Consider the following 26,376-nt stretch of genomic DNA (forward strand, 5'->3'; position numbering starts at 1 on the left):
AGGCAGTACTAGGGTTCAGATGACTGGAGAGAGAACATGGTGAAGGGATAGGAGGCAGTACTAGGGTACACAACTGGAGAGACATGGTGAAGCAGTTGAAGTAGGTTTTAAATATATTCCTTTTCTGACTGACACTAAACCCTACAATTGTATTATACATTTCTGACAGACATAAAATAATGCAGACTTGTTTACATTTTTGTTATTTAGCAGACACTCTTATCCAGAGCAACTTACATGAGGTATTAGGGCTAAGTGCCTTGCTCAAGTGCACAATGAGATTTTCACCTAGCCGGCTCGAGGATCGAACCAGTGACCTTTTCTGCAACAATGACCAAGTTCTCAAACTGTCTTGTCCCTTGAATATAAATGGAAAGACAGTGCTATCTAGTGTTCACAAATGGAAGCACATCTGACAAAGTTCTGCACTTTCACAGTATGATACTTCGAAAAAGTATGTATTTAATCAAAAGATAGCATACATATATCATATGAATACTTGCATTACTTTACATGGCTCACTCTGTAGGCTTCCTATCAGTATGAGATAGAATCTTATCGGTTGTAAGGATGCATTGAGGAGGCAGCCTTGATGTTTGTCTTGATGTTGCATGGCATTTTCCCTGAAAAATAAAATAAACAAATCAGTTACAGAGTAGTCTTTTTCTCAATACCTGAATGGTCTGGTACATTTAAAGTCATTTTTTCTCCAGGACTAGGAATCTGAAAAACCAACTGCCCTTATTATTCAGGTCTATAGAACCTTGAGTTATGGCCTTAAAGTGAATAAAACACTTAAGTGTAGCAAAGCAAGACTCAGGTCTATATGACATTCAGGATCTTCATACCTGGCTGTCCTTGCTGCTGAGGAGCACCAGGCCCCATGCCTTGCTGCTGGCCTGAACCCCCACCGATGGTGACCTGCTGTAAGGTGGGACCTCCACTCATCATGGGCCCTTGTCCTGTGTGTCCAGGGGCCACAGGACCAGGGGGCCTGCACTTCGAAAGCCCCTTCCCAAATCCCACCGCTGCCACCAGTGCATTGGTGTCAGCAGGGTTGAAAGAGGGTTTGTTTTGCCGTATAGCTAAAACAGAGAGGAGAGTGCATAAGTATCAACTCCATACCATGGATTTTTAGGTTAGACCGCCTGTACATCTTGAGTATATAAGCATCAATAAACTCCATAACAGTTCTTACGTTAGCGTATCTGTAAATGTTCTCAGGTAAAAAGGGAATCTTGGTTCAATCAGTGTACCTGCACTGTCTGCATCCCTGTCATCGCGAGGATTGTTCAGTTTCTCCAGTAGATTTGAACAGAGTTTGTTCAGTGTCTGGATTTGTTTCTGTTGGGAGAAAAACAAGGCATTATTTTGTTACTCCAACTTGAGTTGTTGGATAGATAGACTACAATGTACATGGGTGCATTACATGACAAGCACCATTTTACTTTGTGTCTTCCCACCAAACAAGATAAGTTTGTGTTCATTTGGGCATATGTAACTAACTGTTATAGTACCGTAACCTCATTCCACAGCTTGAAATGTACGCACAAACGTTCGCAAACAGTTACATGTGTTTGAGAGGCAGATGACCCTGGTATGAGCCGTTGTACGGCCAGCTCACCTGCTAAGCACAGTGACGGCCGTCACGCTGGCTTGAAGTGGCTTCAATATTTTATTATCCTTTTCAGCAACAGGTGGATGTAGAATTTCCCTCAGTAGTATGAAAATGATACAGGTCTCCTTATGTGAACCAGGGAGCTGCTTTCCTCTCAAACTGCAGTATGATTAGATGAAGACCAAGTCAGTTTACCTGTGCCACCTCAGGTCCTATCCGGGCAGCTTCCGCACTCAGCTGTTTCTCCTGCTCCTCCACCTCAGGATCAGGCTTGGTGCGCAGGTGATCCGGCACAATCTCATGGCTGAAAACAGGCACGCGTTGCTCGGTCAGTTTCTGGAGAGAGGGGGCAGTGTGTACGGCGGTAAGCAAAGACTAGGGTATGTCATCACCAATAAATCCATGATCACCAATAAATCCATGATAATCTAAAATTTCAATAAGCATTTTTCTACAGGTAGCCATGCTTTCCTCCTGGCTACCCCAACCCCAGCCAACAAACAGCGCCGCACCCCTCGCAGCTACAGTGGCGGCAGGGTAGCCTAGTGGTTAGAGCATTGGACTAGTAACCGGAAGGTTGCAAGTTCAAAACCCTGAGCTGACAAGGTACAAATCTGTCGTTCTGCCGCTGAACAGGTAGTTAACCCACTGTTCCTCCGTCATTGAAAATAAGAATTTGTTCTTTAACTGACTTGCCTAGTTAAATAAAGGTTAAAAAAAAGTGGGAGAACAAGTATTTGATACATTGCCGATTTTGCCACTTTTCCAACTTACAAAGCATGTAGAGGTCTGTAATTTTTATCATAGGTACAGTTCAACTGTGAGAGATGGAATCTAAAACAATCCAGAAAATCACATTGTATGACTTTTAATAATTTTTAAAGTAATTAATTTGCATTTTATTGCATGACATATGTATTTGATACATCAGAAAAGCAGAACTTAATATTTGGTACAGAAACCTGTGTTTGCAATTACAGAGATCATATATTTTTGAGACTGTGGACCCAGCTCTCTTCAGGTTATTGACCAGGTCCTGTTGTGTAGTTCTGGGCTGATCCCTCACCTTCCTCATGATCATTGATGCCCCACGAGGTGAGATCTTGCATGGAACCCCAGACCGAGGGTGATTGACCGTCATCTTGAACTTCTTCCATTTTCTAATAATTGTGCCAACAGATGTTGCCTTCTCACCAAGCTGCTTGCCTGTTGTCCTGTGGCCCATCCCAGCCTTGTGCAGGTCTACAAATTATCCCTGATGTCCTTACACCCTCTCTGGTCTTGGCCATTGTGGAGAGGTTGGAGTCTGTTTGATTGAGTGTGTGGACAGGTGTCTTTCTTACAAGTAATGATTTCAAACAGGTGCAGTTAATACAGGTAATGAGCGGAGAACAGGAGGGCTTCTTAAAGAAAAACTAAGAGGTCTGTGAGAGCCGGAATTCTTACTGGTTGGTAGGTGATCAAATACTTATATCATGCAATAAAATGCTAATTAATTACTTACTTAAATCATACAATGTGATTTTCTGGATTTTTGATTTAGATTCCATCTCTCACAGTTGAAGTGGACCTATGATAAAAATTACAGACCTCTACATGCTTTGTAAGTTGGAAAACTTGCAAAATCAGCAGTGTATCAAATACTTGTTCTCCCCACTGTACTTGCCAGAGCCTCCCCAGCTTCTCCTTCACCCATATCCAGATCACAGATGTTCTGAAAGAGCTGCAAAACCTGGACCCGTACAAATCAGCTGGGCTAGACAATTTGGACCCTCTCTTTCTAAAATTATCTGCCGCCATTGTTGCAACCCCTACTACCAGTCTGTTCAACCTCTTATTTCGTCCGAGATCCCTAAAGATTGGAAAGCTGCCGCGGTCATCCCCCTCTTCAAAGGGGGAGACACTCTAGACCCAAACTGTTACAGACCTATATCCATCCTTCCTGCCTTTCTAAAGTCTTTCAAAGCAAGTAAATAAACAAATCACTGACCATTTTGAATCCCACTGTACCTTCTCCGCTGTGCAATCCGGTTTCCAAGCTGGTCACGGGTCACCTCAGCCACGCTCAAGGAACTAAACGATATTATAACCGACATCGATAAAAGACAGTACTGTGCAGCCGTCTTCATCGACCTTGCCAAGGCTTTCGACTCTGTCAATCACTTATTGGCACACTCAATAGCCTTGGTTTCTCAAATAACTGCCTTGCCTAGTTCACCAACTACTTTGCAGATAGAGTTCAGTGTGTAAAATCGGACAGCCTGTTGTCCGGACCTCTGGCCGTCTCTATGGGGGTACCACAGGGTTCAATTCCTGGGTCGACTCTTTTCTCTGTATACATCAACGATGTCACTCTTGCTGCGGGTGATTCCCTGATCCACCTCTACGCAGACAACACCATTCTATATACTTCTGGCCCCTCTTTGGACACTGTTAACTAACCTCCAGACGAGCTTCAATGCAATACAACTCTCCTTCCGTGGCCTCCAACTGCTCTTAAACGCTAGCAAAAATAAATGCATGCTTTTCAACCGTTCGCTGCCACACCCGCCCGACGAGCATCACTACTCTGGACGGTCACTACTCTGGACGGTTCTTACCTGGAATACGTGGACAACTACAAATACCTAGGCGTCTGGCTAGACTGTAAACTCTCCTTCCAGACTCATATCAAACATCTCCAATCGAAAATCAAATCAAGAATCGGCTTTCTATTTCGCAACAAAGCCTCATTCAATTACGCCGCCAAACTTACCCTAGTAAAACTGACTATCCTACCAATCTTCGACTTCGGCGATGTCATCTACAAAATAGCTTCCAATACTCTACTCAGTAAATTGGATGCAGTCTATCACAGCACCATTCGTTTTTTTTTTTACCAAAGCGCCTTGTACCACCCACCACTGCGACCTGTATGCTCTAGGCAGCTGGCCCTCGCTACATATTCGTCGCCAGACCCACTGGCTCCAGGTCATCTACAAGTCTGCTAGGTAAAGCTCCGCCTTATCTCAGCGCACTGGTCACGATAACAACACCCACCCGTAGCATGCACTCCAGCAGGTATATCTCACGGGTCATCCCCAAAGCAAACACCTAATTTGGCCTCCTTTCCTTCCAGTTCTCTGCTGCCAGTGACTGGAATGAATTGCAAAAATCGCTGAAGCCTTACATTTCCCTCACTAACTTTATCAGCTATCTGAGCAGCTAACCAATCGCTGCAGCTGTCCATTATCCATCTGTAAATAGAACACCCAATCTACCTACCTCTTCCCCATATTGTTTTTATTTACTTTGCTGCTCTTTGGCACACCAGTATCACTACTTACACACCATCATCTGCTCATCATCATCTGCTCATCTATCACTCCAGTGTTAATCTGCTAAATTGTAATTACTTTGCTACTATGGCCTATTTATTGCCATACCTCCTCATGCCATTTGTACACACTGTATATAGACCTTTCTTTCTATCGTGTTATTGACTGTACGCTTGTTTATTCCATGTAACTCTGTTGTTTCTGTCGCACTGCTTTGCTTTATCTTGGCCAGGTCACAGTTGTAAATGAGAACTTGTTCTCAACCAGCTTAATTGGTAAAATAAAGGTGAAATAAAATAAATAAATGTGTGTCAAAAACTATTCTCCTCTAGCCTGGTTAAACCAGACTCAATGCTGTTCTCACCATTGTTTCACTGCCTGAGTACAGCATTCAGTCTGGTTTAACCAGGCTAATCCTCATCCACAGAAAAGATACTCACAGCTAGTTCTTCATCCCTGTCTGGAGACAACAGCAGGGGGATGATGATCTGCTGACGGAAAGATGGTGTCTTCTCATTCCGCAACAGTTTATTGATGGTGTTCAACTGACCGGACAAGAGGGCAAAGTTGTCCAACACAGAGGGCCTATTGTCCAATTATAGAGAGACTTCATGAATTAACTATTAGAGTACATTTATTTTCATACAATTATATTAATTAATTTATCCAAATAGGTAACCAAGTCTCGCAATTGCTTTCAGCAATGCCATCCAAAAGCAACACTGGGACCTAGCTAGCTTACTCCAAACGTATAATATGCAATTTATGTACAAAGCCATTTTTACATCAGCCGATCAGATGACGATGTGTGAAAATATGGCATAATTTAAACAGCTCGACACCCAAATGCGCATCCAAAAAAGTATAATGCATAATTATGGAAGAATCAATCAATCAAATGTATTTAAAAGCCCTTTTTACATCAGCAGATGCTTATACAGAAACCTAGTCTAAATCCCCAAACAGCCAGCAATGCAGAAGTAGAAGCCCGGTGGTTTAAACAAATCCCTAGAATGGAGGGAACCTATGAAGAAACCAGGCAAGCATACGAACTAAAGTTAGCTAACTAACGTTGGTATTTAGCTCGTCACTTGCTAGGTAGCAGATTGTAACCGGCTAATGTGATGCAGTCAGCCATCTGGGAACAAAGCAGCTAATTGTCTGCCTAGACGATACTTTTCATAGCTATAGCAGCTAAGTTAGTCACTTACCATGTCAGTCGTTCATACTCGTTTTCCAACTTGTAGATGAAACTGTGAAGAGCGTTTTTTAGATGAGCTACGCGGGAAATAAGCGATTCCACGGATGCGTCCAGCAATTTTTCTTCCCGTTGCTTGACAGAAACAAAAAAAAAAACAGATTTGATTAATAACGCGTTAACATTTAGCTCTTAGTGAGTCGCTAGCAGTAACTTGGGGCAACGTTAGCTGAATACAAATAAGCATGTCATGCGCTATGAGGAACTGTACTTCATTTAAGACAATTGACTGGTTCAGAATTTAACATTTTGTCGAAAAGCCACCTTACCTGCATTTTATTAGAGTAGCGAACCTGCTGGCTAGCGAAATAAATATCTACCGGAAGTAAATAATGCGTGCAACAGTGGGCATGCTCCGCTCAGAATCATTTAGTTCCAATCCTTTGTAATTAGCCAGACAACCGTGTGTTACTTTGAGTCGTTATGCCGTGAAATTCTCAATAAAATATTTTATACCACTTATCTGCACTATTTTTCAGAAAGCTGGCATATTGGAATCAAAAGTAGAACTACAAAACCGTTGAAGGCCTAGCTGTTGAACTCCGGTGGAGAAACGAAGACCGAAGCATCCAGGTCACGTGTGGTTTATAACTAAATAAACAAAATACAACAACGACTAGCCTGCAGTCGTGTATGAAAACGAAGTGAATAAGTCAGTCGTTATGCCAGGACAATGAGATACTTTACTGAGGTTCATGTGTTTGTAACTCTGAGTTGCCACTAGCTTGTTAAACTAACTAACTTCTACAATTAATTTCAAACAGTCAGCAGAGTAACTTGCAAAACGCTCGCGCCTGAACTGACCGAGCAGACTAAATTCCACTCCATGGTGAAGGAAGTTGAGTTTAGTCCGCTAGAAGTGAGCATACCAAAGATGTCCCCTGTATTTGCTGTCAAATACAAGGGACAATTACAACAACTAGCATAAGATGTATCTTATGCATTTGCTTGACAGGCCGTATAAAGCTATAGACCGGTTGTTTTGCCAGTGTCATGCCGTGCATCACATGAGTCGAATTGGGATCAGATTGCTGCTCATTTAGCTTTATGTGACCCATTTTATGGCATATGATAGTGTCAGGAAGACTTCACACAGAATATGCAAACTGATGTAAGGTAGTTTAATGTGATTAAGCCGTGGTGTGACAGAAGTCCAGTATCTTGCTAATATGTAGGCTATTAAACCACATTACTGAACAAAGGGCACAAAGAGTCCTTCCCTTGCAGACCAGATAATTGATTATTTTAGTTCATGAGGATGTCAAAGTTCATCAATATGTTGGCAGAAGCAGGGTCCAGGACAACATCCTGATTCTTCTCAAAGGGCTCTGTCATTTTTTTCACGAGATAACACCAAATGTTCTAATTCTTACTCTTTGTCTTCTTCAGGTGGAGGAGCCAGACCAGGTGTACCTGCTAATGAAGGAGGAATACCGTATCTCACACAACGTATGTCTGGCCTGGTTCCTGGGCAAGCTCAATCGGTCCTAAAGTCTGAACTGGTGGGTTAACTAGCTCTACTGGAGGAGATGTAGCTAGACTTTTGTGCTGTCGCTCCAATGATAACGACTATAAGTGTTGGCAAAACAGCGTAAGCAGATCTGCAACCAGCCCAGAAATCATGTAGTAACCGAAAAGTGCTAAACAAATCAGAATATATTTTATGAGATTCTTCAAAGTAACCACACTTTGCCTTGATGTCAGCTTTGCACACTCTTGGCATTCTCTCAGCCAGCTTCACCTGGAATGCTTTTCCAACAATCTTGAATTGTTCCCACATATGCTGAGCACTTGGCTGCTTTTTCCTCACTCTGCGGTCCAACTCGCCTCAATTGGGTTGAGGTTGGGTGATTGTGGAGGCCAGGTCATCTGATGCAGCACTCCATCACTCATTCTTGGCAAAATAGCCCTTACACAGCCTGAAGGTGTGTTTTGTCATTTTCCTGTTGAAAAATAAATGATAGTCCCACTCAGCGCAAACCAGATGGGATGGCTGATCGCATCAGAATGCTGTGGTAGCCATGCAGGATATGTGTGCCTTGAATTCTAAATAAATCACATATACAGTGTCACTAGCAAATCACCATCACACCTCCTCCTCCATGCTTCACGGTGGGAACCGGACATGCAGAGATCATCCGTTCATCTACTCTGTGTCTCACAAAGACACAGCGGTAGCAACCAAAAATCTAAAATTTGGACTGGTCTAATGTCCATTGCTCATGTTTCTTGGCCCAAGAAAGTCTCTTGTTCTTATTGGTGTCCTTTAGTAGTGGTTTCTTTGCAGCAGTTTGACCATGAAGGCCTGATTCACACAGTCTCCTCTGAACAGTTGATGTTGAGATGTCTGTTACTTGAACTCTGAAGCATTTATTTGTGACTGCACTTGAATAACTTTTAAAGTTCTTGAAGTGTTCCTGATTGACTAACCTCCATGTCTTAATTAAAGTAATGATTTATTTGAGCTGTTATTGCCATAATATGGATTTGGTCTTTTACCAAATAGGGGTGGTATACAGAAGATAGCCCAATCTTATCACAACACAACTGATTGACTCAAATGCATTACGAAGGAAAGAAATTCCACAAAGGCAGACCTGTTAATTGAAATGCATTCCAGGTGACTACCTCATGAAGCTCGTTGAGAGAGTGCCAAGAGTGTGCAAAGCTGTCATTAAGGCAAAGGGTGGCTACTTTGAAGAATATAAAATATATTTTTAGTTTTTTAACATGTTTTTTGGTTACTACATGATTACATATGTGTTATTTCATAGTTTTGATGTTGTCACTATTATTCTACAATGTTGAAAATAGTAAAAAATGAAGAACCTTGGAATGAGTAGGTGTGTCCAAACTTTTGACTGGTACTGTGTATATATATAAATATTGACTCATAACTCCACCTATACAACAACAACAGGCCTAGCACTATACACCCTTTAAGCAGGCTTCATTAAGACAAGGGCAAGTCAAATTCAAGGCCTTTCACACACACACACACACACACACAAAAATAGAATGCAAAAGGTGTTTTAAAAAAACATTCTAAAATACTGTATTTGAGAATAATGTGGACTTGCCTGACTAAATACGTTGGATGCATGCAGACTGTTTTAAGGACAGCTTTTTTCCATTTACGTAACATTGCAAAAATCAGAAACTTTCTGTCCAAAAATGATGCACTTGAGTGGGTTGAGTCGGCAGATTTGTACCTTGTCAGCTCGGGGGATTAAACTTGCAACCTTCCGGTTACTAGTCCAACGCTCTAACCACTAGGCTACCCTGCCGCCCCAGGGTAGCCTAGTGCTTTGGCAAAGTGGGTGGGGTTATATTCTTCCTGTTTGACCCTATCTGGGGGTATCATCGGATGGGGCCACAGTGTCTCCTGACCCCTCCTGTCTCAGCCTCCAGTATTTATGCTGCAGTAGTTTGTGTCGGGGGGCTAGGGTCAGTTTGTTTAATCTGGAGTACTTCTCCTGTCTTATCCGGTGTCCTGTGTGAATTTAAGTATGCTCTCTCTAATTCTCTTTCTCTCTTTATTTCTCTCTCCCAGAGGACCTGAGCCCTAGGACCATGCCTCAGGACTACCTGGCATGATGACTCCTTGCTGTCCCCAGTCCACCTGGCCGTGCTGCTGCTCCAGTTTCAACCGTTCTGCCGGCAGCTATGGAACGCTGACCTGTTCACCGGACGTGCTACCTGTCCGAGACTTGCTGTTTTCAACTCTCTAGAGACAGCAGGAGCGGTAGAGATACTCTTAATGATCGGCTATGAAAAGCCAACTGACATTTACTCCTGAGGTGCTGACTTGCTGCACCCTCGACAACTACTGTGATTATTATTATTATTTTACCATGCTGGTCATTTATGAACATTTGAGCATCTTGGCCATGTTCTGTTATAATCTCCACCTGGCACAGCCAGAAGAGGACTGGCCCACCCCTCATAGCCTGGTTCCTCTCTCGGTTTCTTCCTTTCTAGGAAGTTTTTCCTAGCCACCGTGCTTCTACACCTGCATTGCTTGCTGTTTGGGGTTTTAGGCTGGGTTTCTGTACAGCACTTTGAGATATCAGCTGATATATGAAGGGCTATATAAATACATTTGATTTGATGTTGATTCTTCTGTAGCCCAAGTGGCCATCGCAGGCACATAATAAAGCCATGAATAGCTGTAGCATTATTCTCACCATTTCAATCACCATGTTATAATCAGAAAGCAACCAAAAAAAGGTTCCTTTTGTAATAGAAGGATTTGTATGGGAAGCGAAGTTGAAGCCTGCATTAGATATATTGTCGTTCTCATCATAACCACATGTGGTTTTACCGCAACAGAGGTGCGGTGGGAAACAAACAGAAGTGGCCACATCTCACACAAAAATGGATAAATAATGAAATCACAGAGCAGGAGAACTTATAAATTGTCTACAATAATTACAACGACTTCTCAAACACCAAATTGAGTAAATCTTCATTGTAAGCCTATTCCAGTACTTGAATTTCTGAGCTCAGTATTCAATTTCAAGAAGCCTACTTCAAGCCCCTTGTAATTGTTCGAAATTGCAGGTATAACCAGGGGTGAAAGTAAGGTGGTATGGTCCATTACATCGTCCCTGCAAAATAAATAGTGGGGGTACGTCGTACCAGTAAAACATGAGTCTATCACAATAATGAAAACAAAATGTCAAAGCTATAGGCTATTACACCACTATGTATCATTACCGCATGTCAGAGGAATGATGAATTTGCGAATGGACTTGAAAACAGGTGGTATAACCTACACACCAAAATGTGGTGGTTCGACGAGAACACTGACTTTTTGTCAAGGCAGAGATGAGTGGTCGACAATGAGATGCGCGCGGACAGCAGTGGAGGCATAAATTCTGTGAAAGATGTAGCTTTCTATTCACCACTGGATGTAGGAAATATGTTGCAGGTGGATGAACTTGCACGGGTAGCCTAGTAAAGGAGGCATTTGAAGTGATTGTTTGACAATCAGATGAAAACATCATGACTGGTAGTGTTTATGCCACAATAAAAGGTAATACGTTTAAAAAAATGAAGTGACAAATCTTTACGACTAGGTCCTATTGAATAGGGATTATTTATGTCATTCTATGATTAGGCCCATAAAAAGTACTGTACTGGGAAGAAATTCAATCTACTTTCACCCCTGGGTGTTACATAAAAACCAAAATGTATTTGTCATGCTATTTCATTACCAGATCATATTATGAATAAGTCCATTAGGCTATGTAATTTGTTGTTATTATATCCAGAATAATTAATAGGAATAGTGTTGGGTGTTGCACAATAGTCTATCCTACACAATTGTGTCCAGTAAACTGTCCAATCTGAGGCTAGAAAACGTGAACTCATTACCTAGTTGACTTTGTTCATTCAGACATCTTCTTTCTCGGATCCGGTACCTCTCGCGGCATTATTTATAAATTATTTCACTGTTTGCAAATACATAAATAAAATATAATTTTTACTTTTTACCCATTTTTCTCAATTTCGTGATATCCAATTGGTAGTTAGTCTTGTCTCATCGCTGCAACTCCCATATGGACTTCGTAAGAGATGAAGGTCAAAACACGACCCTGCCAAGCCACGCCGCTTTCTGACACTGGTTGCCTAACCTGGAAGCCAGCCGCACAAATGTGTCAGAGGAAACACCATACAACTGGCGCCCGAAGTCAGCGTGCATGTGCCTGGCCCGCCGCCATAAGTAGTCCGATGGGACAAGGACATCCCGGGCCAGCTAAACTTTACTCGGACAACTCTGGGCCAATTTTGCGTCGCCTCATGGGTCTCCCGGTTGCGGCCGGCCTGCAACACAGCCTGGGATCGAACCCGGGTCTATAGTGACTGCGATGCAGTGCCTTAGACCGCTGCGCCACTTGTGAGGCCCTGTTTGCTTTAAAAAAAAATATGTATAGTGCGAACAGTGAAACAATTAATAAATAATGCCGCAAGAGGTACTGTTAAATTAAGTTTGCTCCTCGTTATTTCTCCTGACCCATCATCATGTAAAAGTGTGGTGACCCTTCTGTGTAATCATCCTCTCCTGCCACACTGATTTAAACAAGCAAAAGACTGGGTGGAATGTACAGTTATATCCTCTGCCTCAGTTGTAAAAAAGCAAAAAAAGCAAAGAGCTGTCAGAAAAAAGGTTTTTGAACATGGCTCCAACCAAGGTGCATTTGGTGTCAGCGAGCCCTGTAGACAAGGACACCCAGGTTATAGTTACTCTACAGCCCTGTAGACAAGGACACCCAGGTTATAGTTACTCTACAGCCCTGTAGACAAGGACACCCAGGTTATAGTTACTCTACAGCCCTGTAGACAAGGACACCCAGGTTATAGTTACCCGACAGCCCTGTAGACAAGGACACCCAGGTTATAATTACTCTACAGCCCCGTAGACAAGGACACCCAGGTTATAGTTACTCTACAGCCCTGTAGACAAGGACACCCAGGTTATAGTTACCCGACAGCCCTGTAGACAAGGACACCCAGGTTATAGTTACTCTACAGCCCTGTAGACAAGGACACCCAGGTTATAGTTACCCGACAGCCCTGTAGACAAGGACACCCAGGTTATAGTTACTCTACAGCCCCAAGTAGACAAGGACAAGGACCCAGGTTATAGTTACTCTACAGCCCTGTAGACAAGGACACCCAGGTTATAGTTACCCGACAGCCCTGTAGACAAGGACACCCAGGTTATAGTTACTCTACAGCCCTGTAGACAAGGACACCCAGGTTATAGTTACTCTACAGCCCTGTAGACAAGGACACCCAGGTTATAGTTACTCTACAGAATTTTTTTTCATTTTGAGTGTTATCTTCCCAACCTCCTTAGGAGGCTAAACATCACAGCCACAGGCCCTCTCATAGCTTTGAGCAAGAAATTGACTGTCAGTGGTTAAGTGGACTTGATACGGGGATTGTCATTGTGGGAGGTTAATGTGAATATGTGCATCATATTGTCACATAGGCAGGAAGCCTATATATTCTCGTGTGTTCTGCTGTAGCCTATATTGATTTATTTGTTTTGAAGTTATCTTCCGATATTGTGATATTTGTTCTACTGCTACATGATGTCTGGTAAGCCCCACAGCTGACTGTGTGTATATGGCGGGCTTTCTGCAGTGATGTCTTGAAAATAATATGAATTTGATTCTGGTAAGCCCCACAGCTTACTATGTGTGTGTATATGGCAGGCTTTCTGCAGTGATGTCTTGAAAATAATATGAATTTGATTCTGGTAAGCCCCACAGCTTACTATGTGTGTGTATATGGCAGGCTTTCTGCAGTGATGTCTTGAAAATAACATGAATTTGATTCTGGTAAGCCCCACAGCTTACTATGTGTGTGTATATGGCGGGTGTTCGTTCTGCAGTGATGTGTAAAAACGTTGCTGTATATTGATGTCTAGAAAACGAGGCAATAAGAAATTCAGACTTGTGTAAGCCCTGCAGCTATACTCAAGTATATGGGTAAAAATGCTTTGAATGAATCAGCACCTTGGAGAGTGCTGTCCATTTCACCACCATAGATAGTAGGCTACTTGGCTGGTTACTCTGTCTACTGTGCTGCTACGTTGGTTGACTTATTTTTCTTTTTCTCAATGCGTTCTGGTATCTCAGAGCCCCCCAGATACCCCCCCCCCCCCCCATTTTCAGGTTGATCTCAGTTGATCATTAATTTTCTCTCTCATAGTTTGTTTGGCCAATCCTTTGCCCTGGGTTCGGCAGTGACATGATCATGGAGGAGGTGCCTGTGAGGAAACATGGCATTTCCATGGTGACTGCAGACGTAGGGCTGGTCAGCATGGTGTGACAGGGCATCCTAGCTCTACAGTTGTTGTCCCCCAACTCCATTGCAGGTTGGTTTAGACCGTCCATACTTACTGCATTTCTTTGTTCAATTGAACAATCAATGTTGGTTTTCCACAATGTGCCTATTTGTCTTTGAAAGCCTAGCTTTTTACCACTGATCCCTAGGGAAGAGTGACATTTGTTTCAGTCAGTTTTACCTGCCTTAACCTGAGTTGATCCTGTTTTGTTGTAACCCATTAAACCAAACTCTCAATCAAACTTCTCCAGGTGTAATCGTAATTACAGATGGGGTGACCAGTGTGCCTGACGTGGCTGTGTGTGAGACCCTTCTGAACCAGCTCAAAAGTGGAACCATCACCTGCTCCTTCATTCAGGTACTGAAACATGCCACAACATAGCCCAGTGGGTCAAACTGTTGTGTATATTCAGTGTACATTACAACATTCGGACACACCATGAGAGCTGCTGTCTACTGTGGATTATTGTATCTTCTCAACTGAGGCAGACAACGAGCATGGAATCCAAACTGAGTCCATGCTCTGTTTAACAAAGTGAAACTCATGGATTCAGTTTGGATTTTAGGCCAGTAGGCAACTGCCCTTCAGAGAATCCATCTACTAAATATTGTCTCTCTCATTCAGTAACACTATTTTCGTAATCAAAGTTGGTTCTGAATAAATCTTCACATATTGTGGATAATCTATAGTTGTGGTTGGTTTCATATTTTGTTTCCGTTCTCTGTGTATGTTGTCAGGTGGGCAGGGCCTACTCATACGACTTGTAATTTTGGGTACATCCCTAACGTTGAGCTGATGAAGTTCATCTCCTTGGCGACCTTTGGCTCCTACCTGTCTAGCTGTCCTGAGCCTGACCTGGCCAGTCAGAACATGAACACCTACCACAAGGCCTTCCTCACATACTCTTTCCTCAAGACCAGCGAGTCCATGAACCCTTACTACTATGGTAAGAAAGAGTATGGTATTTTGTCAATTTTTCACTCTAGAATTGTTGTTCGCCATTACAGTTTTGCTCAATGTCCTGAGCCAAAACAGGATTTGAGTAGATCACTTTCATGTTCTCAGATTTTTTTCATATCCCACCATTAGCTTTTAAATTGCACAGCACATCATGATACTACAGACATGTCGTTACCCTTGTCACATTGTTATGCCGGGCATTATGTCGGAAGTTAAACGTTAGTCATTTGAATACTTTAGTTGGTGACATCCACTTAGTGGTCACTGATTATCAACTACATATTGCACTATGACTACGCTAATCCAGTGGTGCAAACAGGGCTGCCGCCAGGGATTTTGGGTCCCCATGAAAGATATCACTTTGGGCCCCCATGAAAGATATCACTTTGGGCCCCCATGAAAGATATCACTTTGGGCCCCCATGAAAGATAACCACCACAGGCCACACCATCCCTGCGCAATTGCTGTAACCATACACCTCCAGAACCCAATCGACCCGTTCAAAGCTTTAAATAACTCTACCTTTGCAGGCTTGCAACTCTCTTGTAGTCCAATGTTTACTGTAGGATATTTACTGACAGTGAGCTGTGAAAATATAACACTGTGCAGACATTCATGCAACACTGCAGTGGAATTTGCTATTTGATGCAAGACTGATACCCTCTATAAGAAATTAGCAATTACAATTCTTGAATGTAAAATTCTCTTAACTTTAATGAATAACTTTCCTTTGTGAGACATTAGGTGACATACTGTCTCCCTTTCCTTTCTCTCTCATGTCTTTTACTTTTCTTTCTTTTCATTTTTGGCAGACAGATTTTTCTTTGGGAAGCTGAGACCTGATGCTCCACCAGCACTCCTCACTCGCAATTCACTGCTAGCAAGTACCGTTTGTGCCTGGTTTGGGGGCAGGACCGAACCATTTCATGTAGATAGAGGGAGGGGAGGGGGCAATACAGAGGCTCTCTGGATGTTTACTTTTTGCCAAAAACAAGACAAATCAACCATTTAGTTTTATTAGTACATTGTAAATAAAATATTGTATTAATGATTATAGGTTAATAATTTAATATTGAAAATGTTTTACCTAATGTTCTAATATTTTTTTAGGGCCCCTGTCAGTCACAGGACCTAACAGAATCGTCCTAACTTTCCCCCCATATGGTGCCCCTGGGTGTAAAGTACTTAAGTAAAATTACTTTAAAGTACTACTTAAGTCTTTTTTGGGCTGTACTTTACTTGACTATATATCCTTTTTTACTACTTTTACTTCACTACATCCCTAAAGAAAATAACATACTTTTTACTCAATACATTTTCCCTGACACTCAAAAGTACTGGCTAGCAGGACAGGAAATGGTCCAATTCATGCATTTATCAAGTGAATATCCCTGGTCATCCCTATTGCCTCTGATCTGGGGGACTCATTAAACACTGCGTCTTTTTTAAATTATGTCTTGAGTGTTGGAGTATGCCCCTTATATAGGGAATTGTAAATGATTTATACTTTTACTTTCAATACTTAAGTATATTTTATGAATTACATACACTTTTGATACTTAAGTATATTTTGTCTGTTTTCCTGCATACACACAAATCAACAGAAAGTATAGAAAGAATAGTCTGAGAGCTGAGGACATTATTTGTTCTCTTTATTTAGTTTCCGGGACATGTCTATGATCATTGTTGTCTGTCGTCTGCTGTGTACCTGATCCCCATCAGAGTGCAATTTAGGCTGAAACAAGTCATTTTATAGATAGTGTTCTTGATTGAACTCCTTAGCGCTGTCTGTGACAGTCCAAACACAGTGGCTTTTGTACGATTATCTTGTCATTTCCAAACACCCCATAATTATCCGTGTGAATCAGGATAAACCCGCAGAGATGTCTGGCTTGTCTCTGAATAGAAGTCAATCTTTATAATGTGAGGTTTAACATGAGGAGATGCTGATAAAAGAACAGGCTTTAATGGCTGGCTAGACACCTAGACAAGATAAAGTTGGTTGTCTTTTTGTCTGTTTCTGATGCTTTTCAAAGTAAGAGGGACCAGAGTTTTGGTCGGGCAAAGTTTGTCACAGTCCATATTGCAACAGGGGAAGTGAAAACACATGATGTTGATAATAGTAATTTCTTTACCTTGCTTCTCAATAATAGTATAAGCTACTGTATATTGAATCACACGTCAGGGCCTTCTTGTTGCCGTTTCTTTAACACTGTATGAATTAATGCATGCATGAATTAATTAACTTATTATTTATTTGTATGTGTGCTTCACAGTGTCTCAGCACAAGCTGTTCAATGAGCACCTGGTGTCAGCCCTTGGGAACCCTGCATTAGTGATGAGGAGGAAGAAGCACACAGAGAAGGAGGTGCACGCCCACCTGGTCAGTGTGGTGTCGGTCAGACTGAGAGAGGGATACACCATCAGGGTGATCAACCTTACCAAAGGTACAGGACTCTTTCAGACCAGTCACATTACCTCACAGCAGTACTGTAGTTGCGTCACTACAACTTGAGGTTGAGTCACTATGGCTGAAGGTAGAGTGTTAGTCTGAGTCACCAATGGTAGAGTCACGAGTCATCCATTTTTAATATGTCTTATTCTTTTACCAAACAAATGTTCTATAGTTATAATGACACCAATACTTAATTTAGTGAAACCCCTTAGAATTAGTAGACCTTTAGGGTCTGGGCTGGGTAGGAGACCTTTAGGGTTGGGGCTGGGTAGGAGACCTTAAGGGTCGGGGCTGAGTAGGAGACCTTTAGGGTCGGGGCTGAGTAGGAGACCTTTAGGGTCGGGGCTGAGTAGGAGACCTTTAGGGTCGGGGCTGAGTAGGAGACCTTTAGGGTCGGGGCTGAGTAGGAGACCTTTAGGGTCGGGGCTGAGTAGGAGAACTTTAGGGTTGGGGCTGGGTAGGAGACCTTAAGGGTCAGGGCTGGGTAGGAGACCTTTAGGGTCGGGGCTGGGTAGGAGACCATTAGGGTTCCAGATGCTTATGCAGTAAAACAGTTGCAGTAAATGTGATGTGGATGCTAGATGGTGGCTTTGAGATATCACTGGTTTAATAGTGTACCTTTTGAGGTACTGTGTGGCACTGGTGAGGTACTTTGAGCCAGTGTTGTAGTGCTCGAGTTCTGAACTCATGACTTTTGACTCAACTTGGGCTCCACCATTGGTAACTTGGACTCGCTTTCACATGACTTGGACTGGATAGGCTGCTATGATAAGCAGAATATTAGCAGCACTGGGTGCACAGACCAGCAAGGGTTCTGTTCTCTAGCAGTGGGAAGGATTTGCCCATACCGGCACACAGCCTACGCCAGCTGGTGAGCTGCAGGGGAGAAAGCAATGATTTTGGGCAGGCAGGCTCCGCTCTGCCTCCGATCACAGGCTACACATCGCACAAGTGACTCTCTTGCTTCCCTGTAACCACCAGTCACCAGGCTTCCTGAGTCCGAGTCGAGTCCTGGTTAAGAGAGACAAACTGCTTTACGAAATTGAAAACAATACTAGTATTGAGTTTAATAGTAAGAAAACAGTTGCACAACAGAACAGTCTACTGTCTACACTTGTTTTGTTATTTTTATCAAATAATTTTAATTAAATGGTTTTTAATCATAGCTAAAGTTTTTATTGCTACTGATTCCACGACGTGGTTGGCCTTTTTACGGCTGGGACCGCAAGTTTGTGTTCCAAATTCCTGTTGTTGTGTCTCTGACTGATTAAATTATATGACAGGCTATTTTATCAAATTGATTACCTAACATTTGATTGATTACGTGATTGAGTTAAACAATGCAAAAACGAACTTGTTAATAACCTGGGGCACCACGGAAGAGTGTTTTATAGGGCTGCTGTCTTCCAAATAAACTCTTAAAGATCTGAAGATCTTTTATATCAATAGCAGTCAATTATTAATCGTCACCTTATTCAGTCTCATCTGAAAGTCGTAAAATTCTTGGTTATCTTCACAAAGCCTGGCTAACAAGTTGAATCAGCAATACAAAAAATGGCTTATTTATTTACTAAATACCTAAATAATCACATAGAATTACATATACACAGGATGGATCATACATCGATTACTAATCATGTCATAAAAGAAAAACCGGTATGACTGCTGGTTACACAAAGAAGGGGGGTTGGGTTTGAATGAAAGTGCGTGAAGACTAAGGGAAAAGGGGATTGGGTCTCTATCGGACCTTGAGAAGCTATGCTACCGTAAATACAGAATCTTATGCATTCTAATAACCGCCCATTCGGAAAAGGAAAATGAAAGATATATATTACACTAAGCTACTCTTCGACTGGTTTGCCCAGCTGAGATCGCCCTTGTCCTTTGTAGAATATTTCAGGTCGTATTGTTGTAGAGCAGATACGTTGAAGTACCCTGTCTTCTCATAGGATTGTCTGTCCTTTCCTAGGCCACGTACATTTACAGCTGCAGCTGATAACTCAACACCTAGGATATATCACTTCTTAATGAATAAGAGTTCAAAGTTCATACCAAGTTGCCATACTCAGCTCGTGCTGTATTCTTGCTGCTCGAAATTCATCCTTCCAGCATGGTGATCTTCACCTCCACGTTGAAATGGACACCAGTCCTAACGTCGTCGGGAACTAAGGTTGACCTCCGTCAATGGGCTTTTGTAGTGGGGGAGGGAGAGAAGGGAGTGTTTCATAGTTCTCAACCAATGTCTGTTCACTTGGGCATGGCTGAGTGAGCGTCGTTTATAATTCTCTAATTTAGAAGCTAAAATCTGATGACTAGAATGTGTAGATTTTCCAAGATATAATTTATGTCATTCTATCAGATATAATGTCCCAGACAACAATTGATCTGACATCATATAATTCAAGTACCAACGGACACTTTCAACTGGTTGGATTGCAGAAATATTGTATTTATGGGGGTCATAAACCTCATACAACGTCATGACAGCTGCCAGCCGTCATGAAAACAGAGCAGGCTAATGCTAGCAGTGCTAGCCCACCGGTGTTTGTATCCACTGCTGGGCACAAATGCTTTAGGTGTGAGATTCTTTCCACACAATCACAAGATGAAGATAAGATGGAACTGATCAATTGAAAAGGGATTTTTCTGCCCTAAATGCACCACCATCAAGCAGCTTAGGGAATAGGTCCTTCTGGCTGCTCAATCGGCTGTGAGAAAAATATAACCTGCTTTCTAAGTACAACGACTTTGCTGTAGCCCAGGCAAACTGACTCTTACTTATGGTCTGGTAGAGCTCCAGTCCTCGCTGTCAGAATAAGCAACAGAGGACTTGGAAAGCATATCAACTCCCGTAGAAATGGCACTATGGTTATTCTGAGTATCCTCAGTTTTGTATCTCTAACTCCGGCTTCTTGTGAGTTTATACAAACTGTCATATCCTACCATTCTGATAGATTGAAGACTGTCCAAAGATGTGGTTGCAACATTAATAATTTGGTTGTTATTCCATTGGTTACCTCGAGCCAGATGCCCCAGGGGCAGAGTGGCACACACTCATTGAATATGGAGCTTTTAAATGTTAGTGCAATCACTGGTAAAAACCTTTCTCGTGAATGACCTCCTGACTGAGCACAAAGTTGAAAAAGCCACATCCAAACGGAGTGCCCCTTGGAGTAGTGAGGAAATAAATAAATTGGACAAATTGCAGAAAGGCAGAGCGGAAGTTGCAGGTCCATTATGATATTTTGAGGCGGCAAATATAACAAGTCAGAATATTTTGAGAGTGCTCTTCTCGACCATTGATGGCCTGATAAATCCTACCCCCACAAACCTCTGAGTTTGCAGCATATTTTTAAGATAACAAACATTAGGCTAGGTGTCAGTCAAGCAAGACCTGATGAGAAGTTTGATATGTTCTGTAGCCTTCCATGCAAAGGCACTATGGCGTTATTTTCCCTAGTTGACAAAGACATGCTCAGGAAAGTGATATCACAACTTAAGCCTTCTACCTGCCTTCTGAATCCTATCCCCACCAACTTCTTCAAAACAGTTTTAATTGCATATCTGAAGAAGTGTAAGCTATTGTTAACCACTCCCTGTTTACAGGCACTTTCCTCAATGCACTAAGAATAATAGAGATTCTTCAGCATTAGCAATTTTCGGCCAATCTCTAATCTTCCATACTTAAGCAAAATTCGGGAGAAACTGTTTTTCAAACATCTAAAATATTTTTGGGGAAGTGCCAACTGTATTTCTGAAAATTCCGATCTGGTTTTCATGCACACCTTATTACAGATGTTAAAGTGGTCAATTATCTTCAGCCAACAGATGCCAAACTCTTGGATTTAAGTGCTGCATTCGACACTGTTGTCCATGATGTCCTTCTGGATAGACTGGAGAGGTGGGTTGACCTTTCCGGTCCTGTTCTAAATTGGTTTAGGACCTATTTAACCGGTCAATAGTTTCGTCACCCTTGGTGAACATAGCTCAGAGAAAATAGATATCACAAGTGGCTTTCCACAAGGTTTGATTTTGGGTCTGGTACTGTTTAGTTTATAAATGTTACCCCTTGGCAGTGTTATCAGAAAGCACAGCATTGATTTTTACTGCTACGCAGATGATACACGACATTACATTTCTGTGTCACCAGAGGATTTTAGCTCCACAGATACATTATTTGACTGTATTAGTGATTGAAATACTTGGATTGCTCACAACTGCCTCCAGCTAAATCAAGACAAGATCGAGGTACTTATTATTGGAGCCAAAGCACAGAGAGAATCTGTCCGCACATTTGAATTAATGGGCAATAAAGGTTAACCACCTTGGTGTCATTTTAGATTCTGAACTCAATTTTGAATCACATGTTAGGTATGTGACCAAAATGGCTTTTTACCACCTGAGGAGCATTGCCAACATGTGGACGTTTCTGTCTCAGGCTGATACTCATCCATGTTTTTATTATAAGCACGCTTGACTACTGTAATGCTGTCTTGTCCTGTCTACTAAGCATGCCATTGGTCAACACTACAAAACATATAGAATGCTGCAGCTCAGGTGCTGACCAAGACCAGATGGAGAGCACAGACTGCCTGTGAGTTTTATAATTCATTTGAAGTTTATTCTATTGGTTTTTAAATCAATCCACTATTGTGCACCCCAATACATATCAGACATGCTTAAAACACCTTTTTCACTTTCCTTAACCTTATGGTCCTTTTTGAGTCTTTCTAGTTTTGTTATTCGTTTTTGTAACCTCTTATGTTTGTGTAGTAGTAAATATTTCTGTTTTTTTTTCATTGTGTTTTTAAGTATTTTTTTCCTGTAAAGCTCATTACATTGCATTCATGTTTGCAATGTGCTATGTGAATGAAGTTTGATTGAGGGCAAAATGTGTAATAGGAATACCGCTGGTAGTCATTGTGCAGCTCGTGAGCTGCATGTTGCTCTCAGGAACTAATTGGCAGCTTGCGAAAATATATATTTTTTAGTAGGGGTCCTCATCCAGGGGATCATAACATTTGGGGGTCCTTGATGTTAAAAAGTTTGAAAACCCCTGTACTATCCAGCCCCAAGTAACCTCAAGTTATCATCTACTATTCACATAAAAACCTCCATATAGATCTGTTTTACTGCAGTAACATTCACTAGGCCCAGTCTTCCAGACTAACTGTATACATTTCTATAAATGCTGTGTTTCAGTGTCTGTTCTGCTCTCTTTCCCACTAGGTGGCACCCAGCTGGAGGTGAAGCTGGTGTTGCTATGGAAACACAACATGCAAATAGAGTACCTAGCGGTGGCCCCTGGACCCTGCCAAATGGACCACCTGGGTAGAGGTCACTATGGTGAGAAGCTACGACATCCTCCATGATATCAGCTATACTCTGAGGAAACCCATCTCCTCCCCATACCGCACCTCTGTCATACGACGATTTTGGAACACACTGCAGAAGTCAATAGAATAGATACTCTATTGGCAATTTTGTGAATGTGAGAAAATGAGATTTGTCTTCTGCTTATCTCAACCCTCCTCAACTACACACGTTGAGAGGTACAGGGTCAGCCACGGAGTAGTACCTCAGGATAGAGGGTTGTTTAAAGTGCCTTGCTTCAAACAATTTTGTGAGCACATACTGTGTATTTCTCTTGTTAACGCCCATGTTATTCTGCCCTCTGTAGTATAAACCAGACGGATCAGATGCTGGTCTACTTGCAGTCCTTTAACTCTCTCCCAGAGAATTACACCATACCTGAGAGCACCAAGAACAGAATTCCTCTCTTCTACATCCCCCCCCTGGATCCACCATGCCGGTATCTACTTTGTCTGGCTTTCATACAATGCATTTTCACCATTAGGCACTGAACCTAGTTTGTTTATTTAGCCTTTATTTTACCAGTTTGGAGGTACTCTGTCTGCTCTAAGTAACATTGATTCAGCAAATAGAGGCTATTTTGAATGTTTTACTGGCAAATATTGTGATCGTGATTTTCTGTACTGGGTTGTCACAAGCCACACCGTCTCTATTTACCTCAGGACACATAGTCACCGACTGTATCCCAAATGCCACCCTATTCCCTACATAGTGCACTACTTTTGACCAGAGCCCTGTTTTGTTCTCCAGGTTCTCTCCCTACAGCACAGTTGCTCTAAAGACTCCTCCCAGTCCCAGTTTGCCTCATACTGGAAGCCCATCCTGTCCATGGATGCAAACTTCTGGCAGAGATGGCTTCACATGCACCGCATCACCATCATCCTGGAGCACGACATGTGAGAGATGCCTTACAGTTATTGTACCTTTTTTGTTGTTGTCAATTTATCAATAACATCCTTGGGAGCAGCCTTTACAGTCCTCTCCCAGTCAATAGTAGAGAGAGAGAACTGTGGACCTTCTCTTGTTCCGCTACTGACTGTTTCAGGTCTACGCACCAACTATTGTACAGTTGTTCCTCCTTTAAAAGTTGCAAGCTTACGCTGCGGGACTTAGAGGTCATTTGTGGTTTAGTACGGTACCCTGCGTCTCCACTTCATTGCTCCAGTCCAGCGCAAGGGGGAGTTAGAGCACTGATTATGCTTTTGGGTCCTAATGTGTCTCTAGGAATCTACCATTTTTATGTCTCTGCGACCAGTATGACAGAAGTTATATATTTTTGTATTCTAATTTATATTATTATTTCAAACAGTAACATGCAAAATACAAAAAACAGAACAGCCAGCGGGAGTATTCAAAGAAATAATGAAGAGAAAAAAAACCCACATTATATATGAAAAAGACATGTTTGTAACGAATACATTGAAATTTTGTTTAGCATACATTTTAATGATTTAAATAGTTTTCCAAATACGTTTTTTTTTATTCAACAGGCCTTTTTCTTCATAAATGTTTCTTTGTGTATGAAAAATGTTCCTAATAAAATAAAGAGATGTATGACAAACTGACATTCAAATTGTGGAATCAGTGTAGTAAAATAATATGTGAAACAGTACCAGTCAAAAGTTTGGACACCTACTCATTCAAGGATTTATCGTAATTTTTTGCTATTTTATACATTGTAGAATAATAGTGAATACATCAAAACTATGAAATAACAACTATGGAATAATGTAGTAAACAAAAAAATTAATCCCAAAGGTGTTCGATGGGGTTGAGGTCAGGGCTCAGTGCAGGCCAGTCAAGTTCTTCCACACCAATCAACAAACCATTTGACCTTACTTTGTGCACAGGGTCATTGTCAAGCTGAAACAGGAAAGGGCCTTCCCCAAACTGTTTCCACAAAGTTGGAAGCACATAATAATCTATTAATCCTCTCCACCAAACTTTACAGTTGGCACAATGCATTCTCAGCAGTGGAAATATAGCAATCTGGGACACTGGGAAGGCTCAATCAAAATCTCCAAGTATTATGAGGAACAAATAGAATTTCAACCCAGGTCCGGGGAGGGGAATGACATCAATTATATGTGACTGACTCTTGAAACTCTCTATCAAAAGTCGTACCATGTCATACCTGATCATACCCTTCATAAGTTTACCCTTCACTCAACATTGGTTGCCAGCATGGTCATTGTGGTTACCTGAGCCACATGCTAATGTTGTTTTCCTTTACTATGGTGATAAATAGACCTCAAGACGCTGATCCCTAGGAGATGTATCAGCAGATGAAGTTCAGGTAGAACAACACTGCCAGCTTACTGCTGCTTCCATCATCCTGCCTGTCTCCTCCTCTGGTGAGATCCATCTCAATTCATCTGTCCTCAATTTCTTGCATCTTTGCTTTGAGGGGATGGGGGATGGGACCGATACGGTTGAGATGGAGGTGAGGGGAAAGGATGGAAGGAGTCATGGAAAGATTAACTGAGCTGTGGTGTCTGGATCGGTGCCTGTGGGAGGAGCTTAGGCCTAATCACATGCACCCATCTCCTCTGTTTTCAGACCAGGGAGAGGCTCCTGGGGTTGAGTAAATCACTATCTCACTCCAGGCTTGTGTTGCTATGGGGCTGTTGCTATCTACCTCCAGAGAAGACTGTCGCCTCTAGACATTTTGACTTGATATTCAATAACATACTTGAAGGCTTGACTCCACAAAGCATGACCCTTATATTTGCTGGAGCTCCTAACTTCTTTTAGGAGGCCGTCTCTCTGTCTACAGTCATGTATAATGGGTAGAACTGCCAAAAGTCAACATGTCTGCTGTGTGAACTGACAATATCTTACTTATTGTAGGTTCCCAGGTTCTTGCAGTTAGCTTCGTTTTGTCTTGACATTTACAGACCCTACTAGCATTGTGCTATGAAAAGAGCAGGTAGGGGAGCTGGTAGGGGATGCTGAAAGATGCAGGTGTGTGAGGGCTGGTAGGGGATGCTGAGAGAAGCAGGTGGGTGGGCTGGTAGCGGATGCTGAAATATGCAGGTGGGTGAGAGCTGGTAGGGGATGCTGAGAGAAGCAGGTGGGTGAGGGCTGGTAGCGGATGCTGAAAGATGCAGGTGGGTGAGAGCTGGTAGGGGATGCTGAAAGATGCAGGTGGGTGAGAGCTGGTAGGGGATGCTGAGAGATGCAGGTGGGTGAGGGCTGAAAGATGCAGGTGGACGAGGGCTGGTAGGGATGCTGAGAGCTGCAGGTGGGTGAAGGCTGGTAGGGGATGCTGAGAGCTGCAGGTGGGTGAGAGCTGGTAGGGGATGCTGAGAGATGCAGGTGGGTGAGAGCTGGTAGGGGATGCTGAGAGCTGCAGGTGGGTGAGGGCTGGTAGGGGATGCTGAGAGATGCAGGTGGGTGAGGGCTGGTAGGGGATGCTGAGAGATGCAGGTGGGTGAGGGCTGGTAGGGGATGCTGAGAGCTGCAGGTGGGTGAGAGCTGGTAGGGGATGCTGAGAGATGCAGGTGGGTGAGGGCTGAAAGATGCAGGTGGGTG

The 26,376-nt window shown here is 42.4% G+C and overlaps 1 protein-coding gene, 1 long non-coding RNA gene and 1 pseudogene across 2 annotated transcripts; 2 read left to right on the top strand and 1 right to left on the bottom strand.

The window, feature by feature from the left end:
* Positions 1 to 421: 421 nt before the first annotated feature.
* Positions 422 to 6,557, bottom strand: LOC135513077 (mediator of RNA polymerase II transcription subunit 8-like). The gene is made up of 7 exons (XM_064935760.1): positions 6,463 to 6,557; positions 6,147 to 6,268; positions 5,376 to 5,520; positions 1,814 to 1,954; positions 1,257 to 1,344; positions 849 to 1,085; positions 422 to 623 (listed from the first exon to the last, which is right to left on the bottom strand). The coding sequence occupies exons 1-7, from the start codon at positions 6,466 to 6,468 to the stop codon at positions 556 to 558; spliced, it is 807 nt and encodes a 268-aa protein (XP_064791832.1). The 5' UTR covers positions 6,469 to 6,557; the 3' UTR covers positions 422 to 555.
* Position 6,558: 1 nt separating this feature from the next.
* On the top strand, positions 6,559 to 11,629 carry LOC135513079 (uncharacterized). The gene is made up of 3 exons (XR_010451490.1): positions 6,559 to 6,766; positions 7,583 to 7,695; positions 9,747 to 11,629. It is a non-coding gene; the product is annotated as an uncharacterized LOC135513079 (long non-coding RNA).
* Positions 11,630 to 12,375: 746 nt separating this feature from the next.
* The window catches only part of LOC135511487 (KICSTOR complex protein SZT2-like), a 141,157-nt pseudogene continuing 127,156 nt past the window's right edge, over positions 12,376 to 26,376 (top strand).

The sequence above is a fragment of the Oncorhynchus masou genome, chromosome 24 (assembly GCF_036934945.1).
Source record: "Oncorhynchus masou masou isolate Uvic2021 chromosome 24, UVic_Omas_1.1, whole genome shotgun sequence".
NCBI classification, from domain to species: Eukaryota; Metazoa; Chordata; class Actinopteri; order Salmoniformes; family Salmonidae; genus Oncorhynchus; species Oncorhynchus masou.

Excerpts from the sequence above, each read along its gene's own strand:
- LOC135513077 (XM_064935760.1), bottom strand. Across the intron at positions 5,521-6,146 it reads GAGTATGAACGACTGACATG|GCCCTCTGTGTTGGACAACT; the intron begins GTAAGTGACTAA and ends ATTGGACAATAG. Across the intron at positions 624-848 it reads TCAGCAGCAAGGACAGCCAG|GGAAAATGCCATGCAACATC; the intron begins GTATGAAGATCC and ends TTTATTTTTCAG.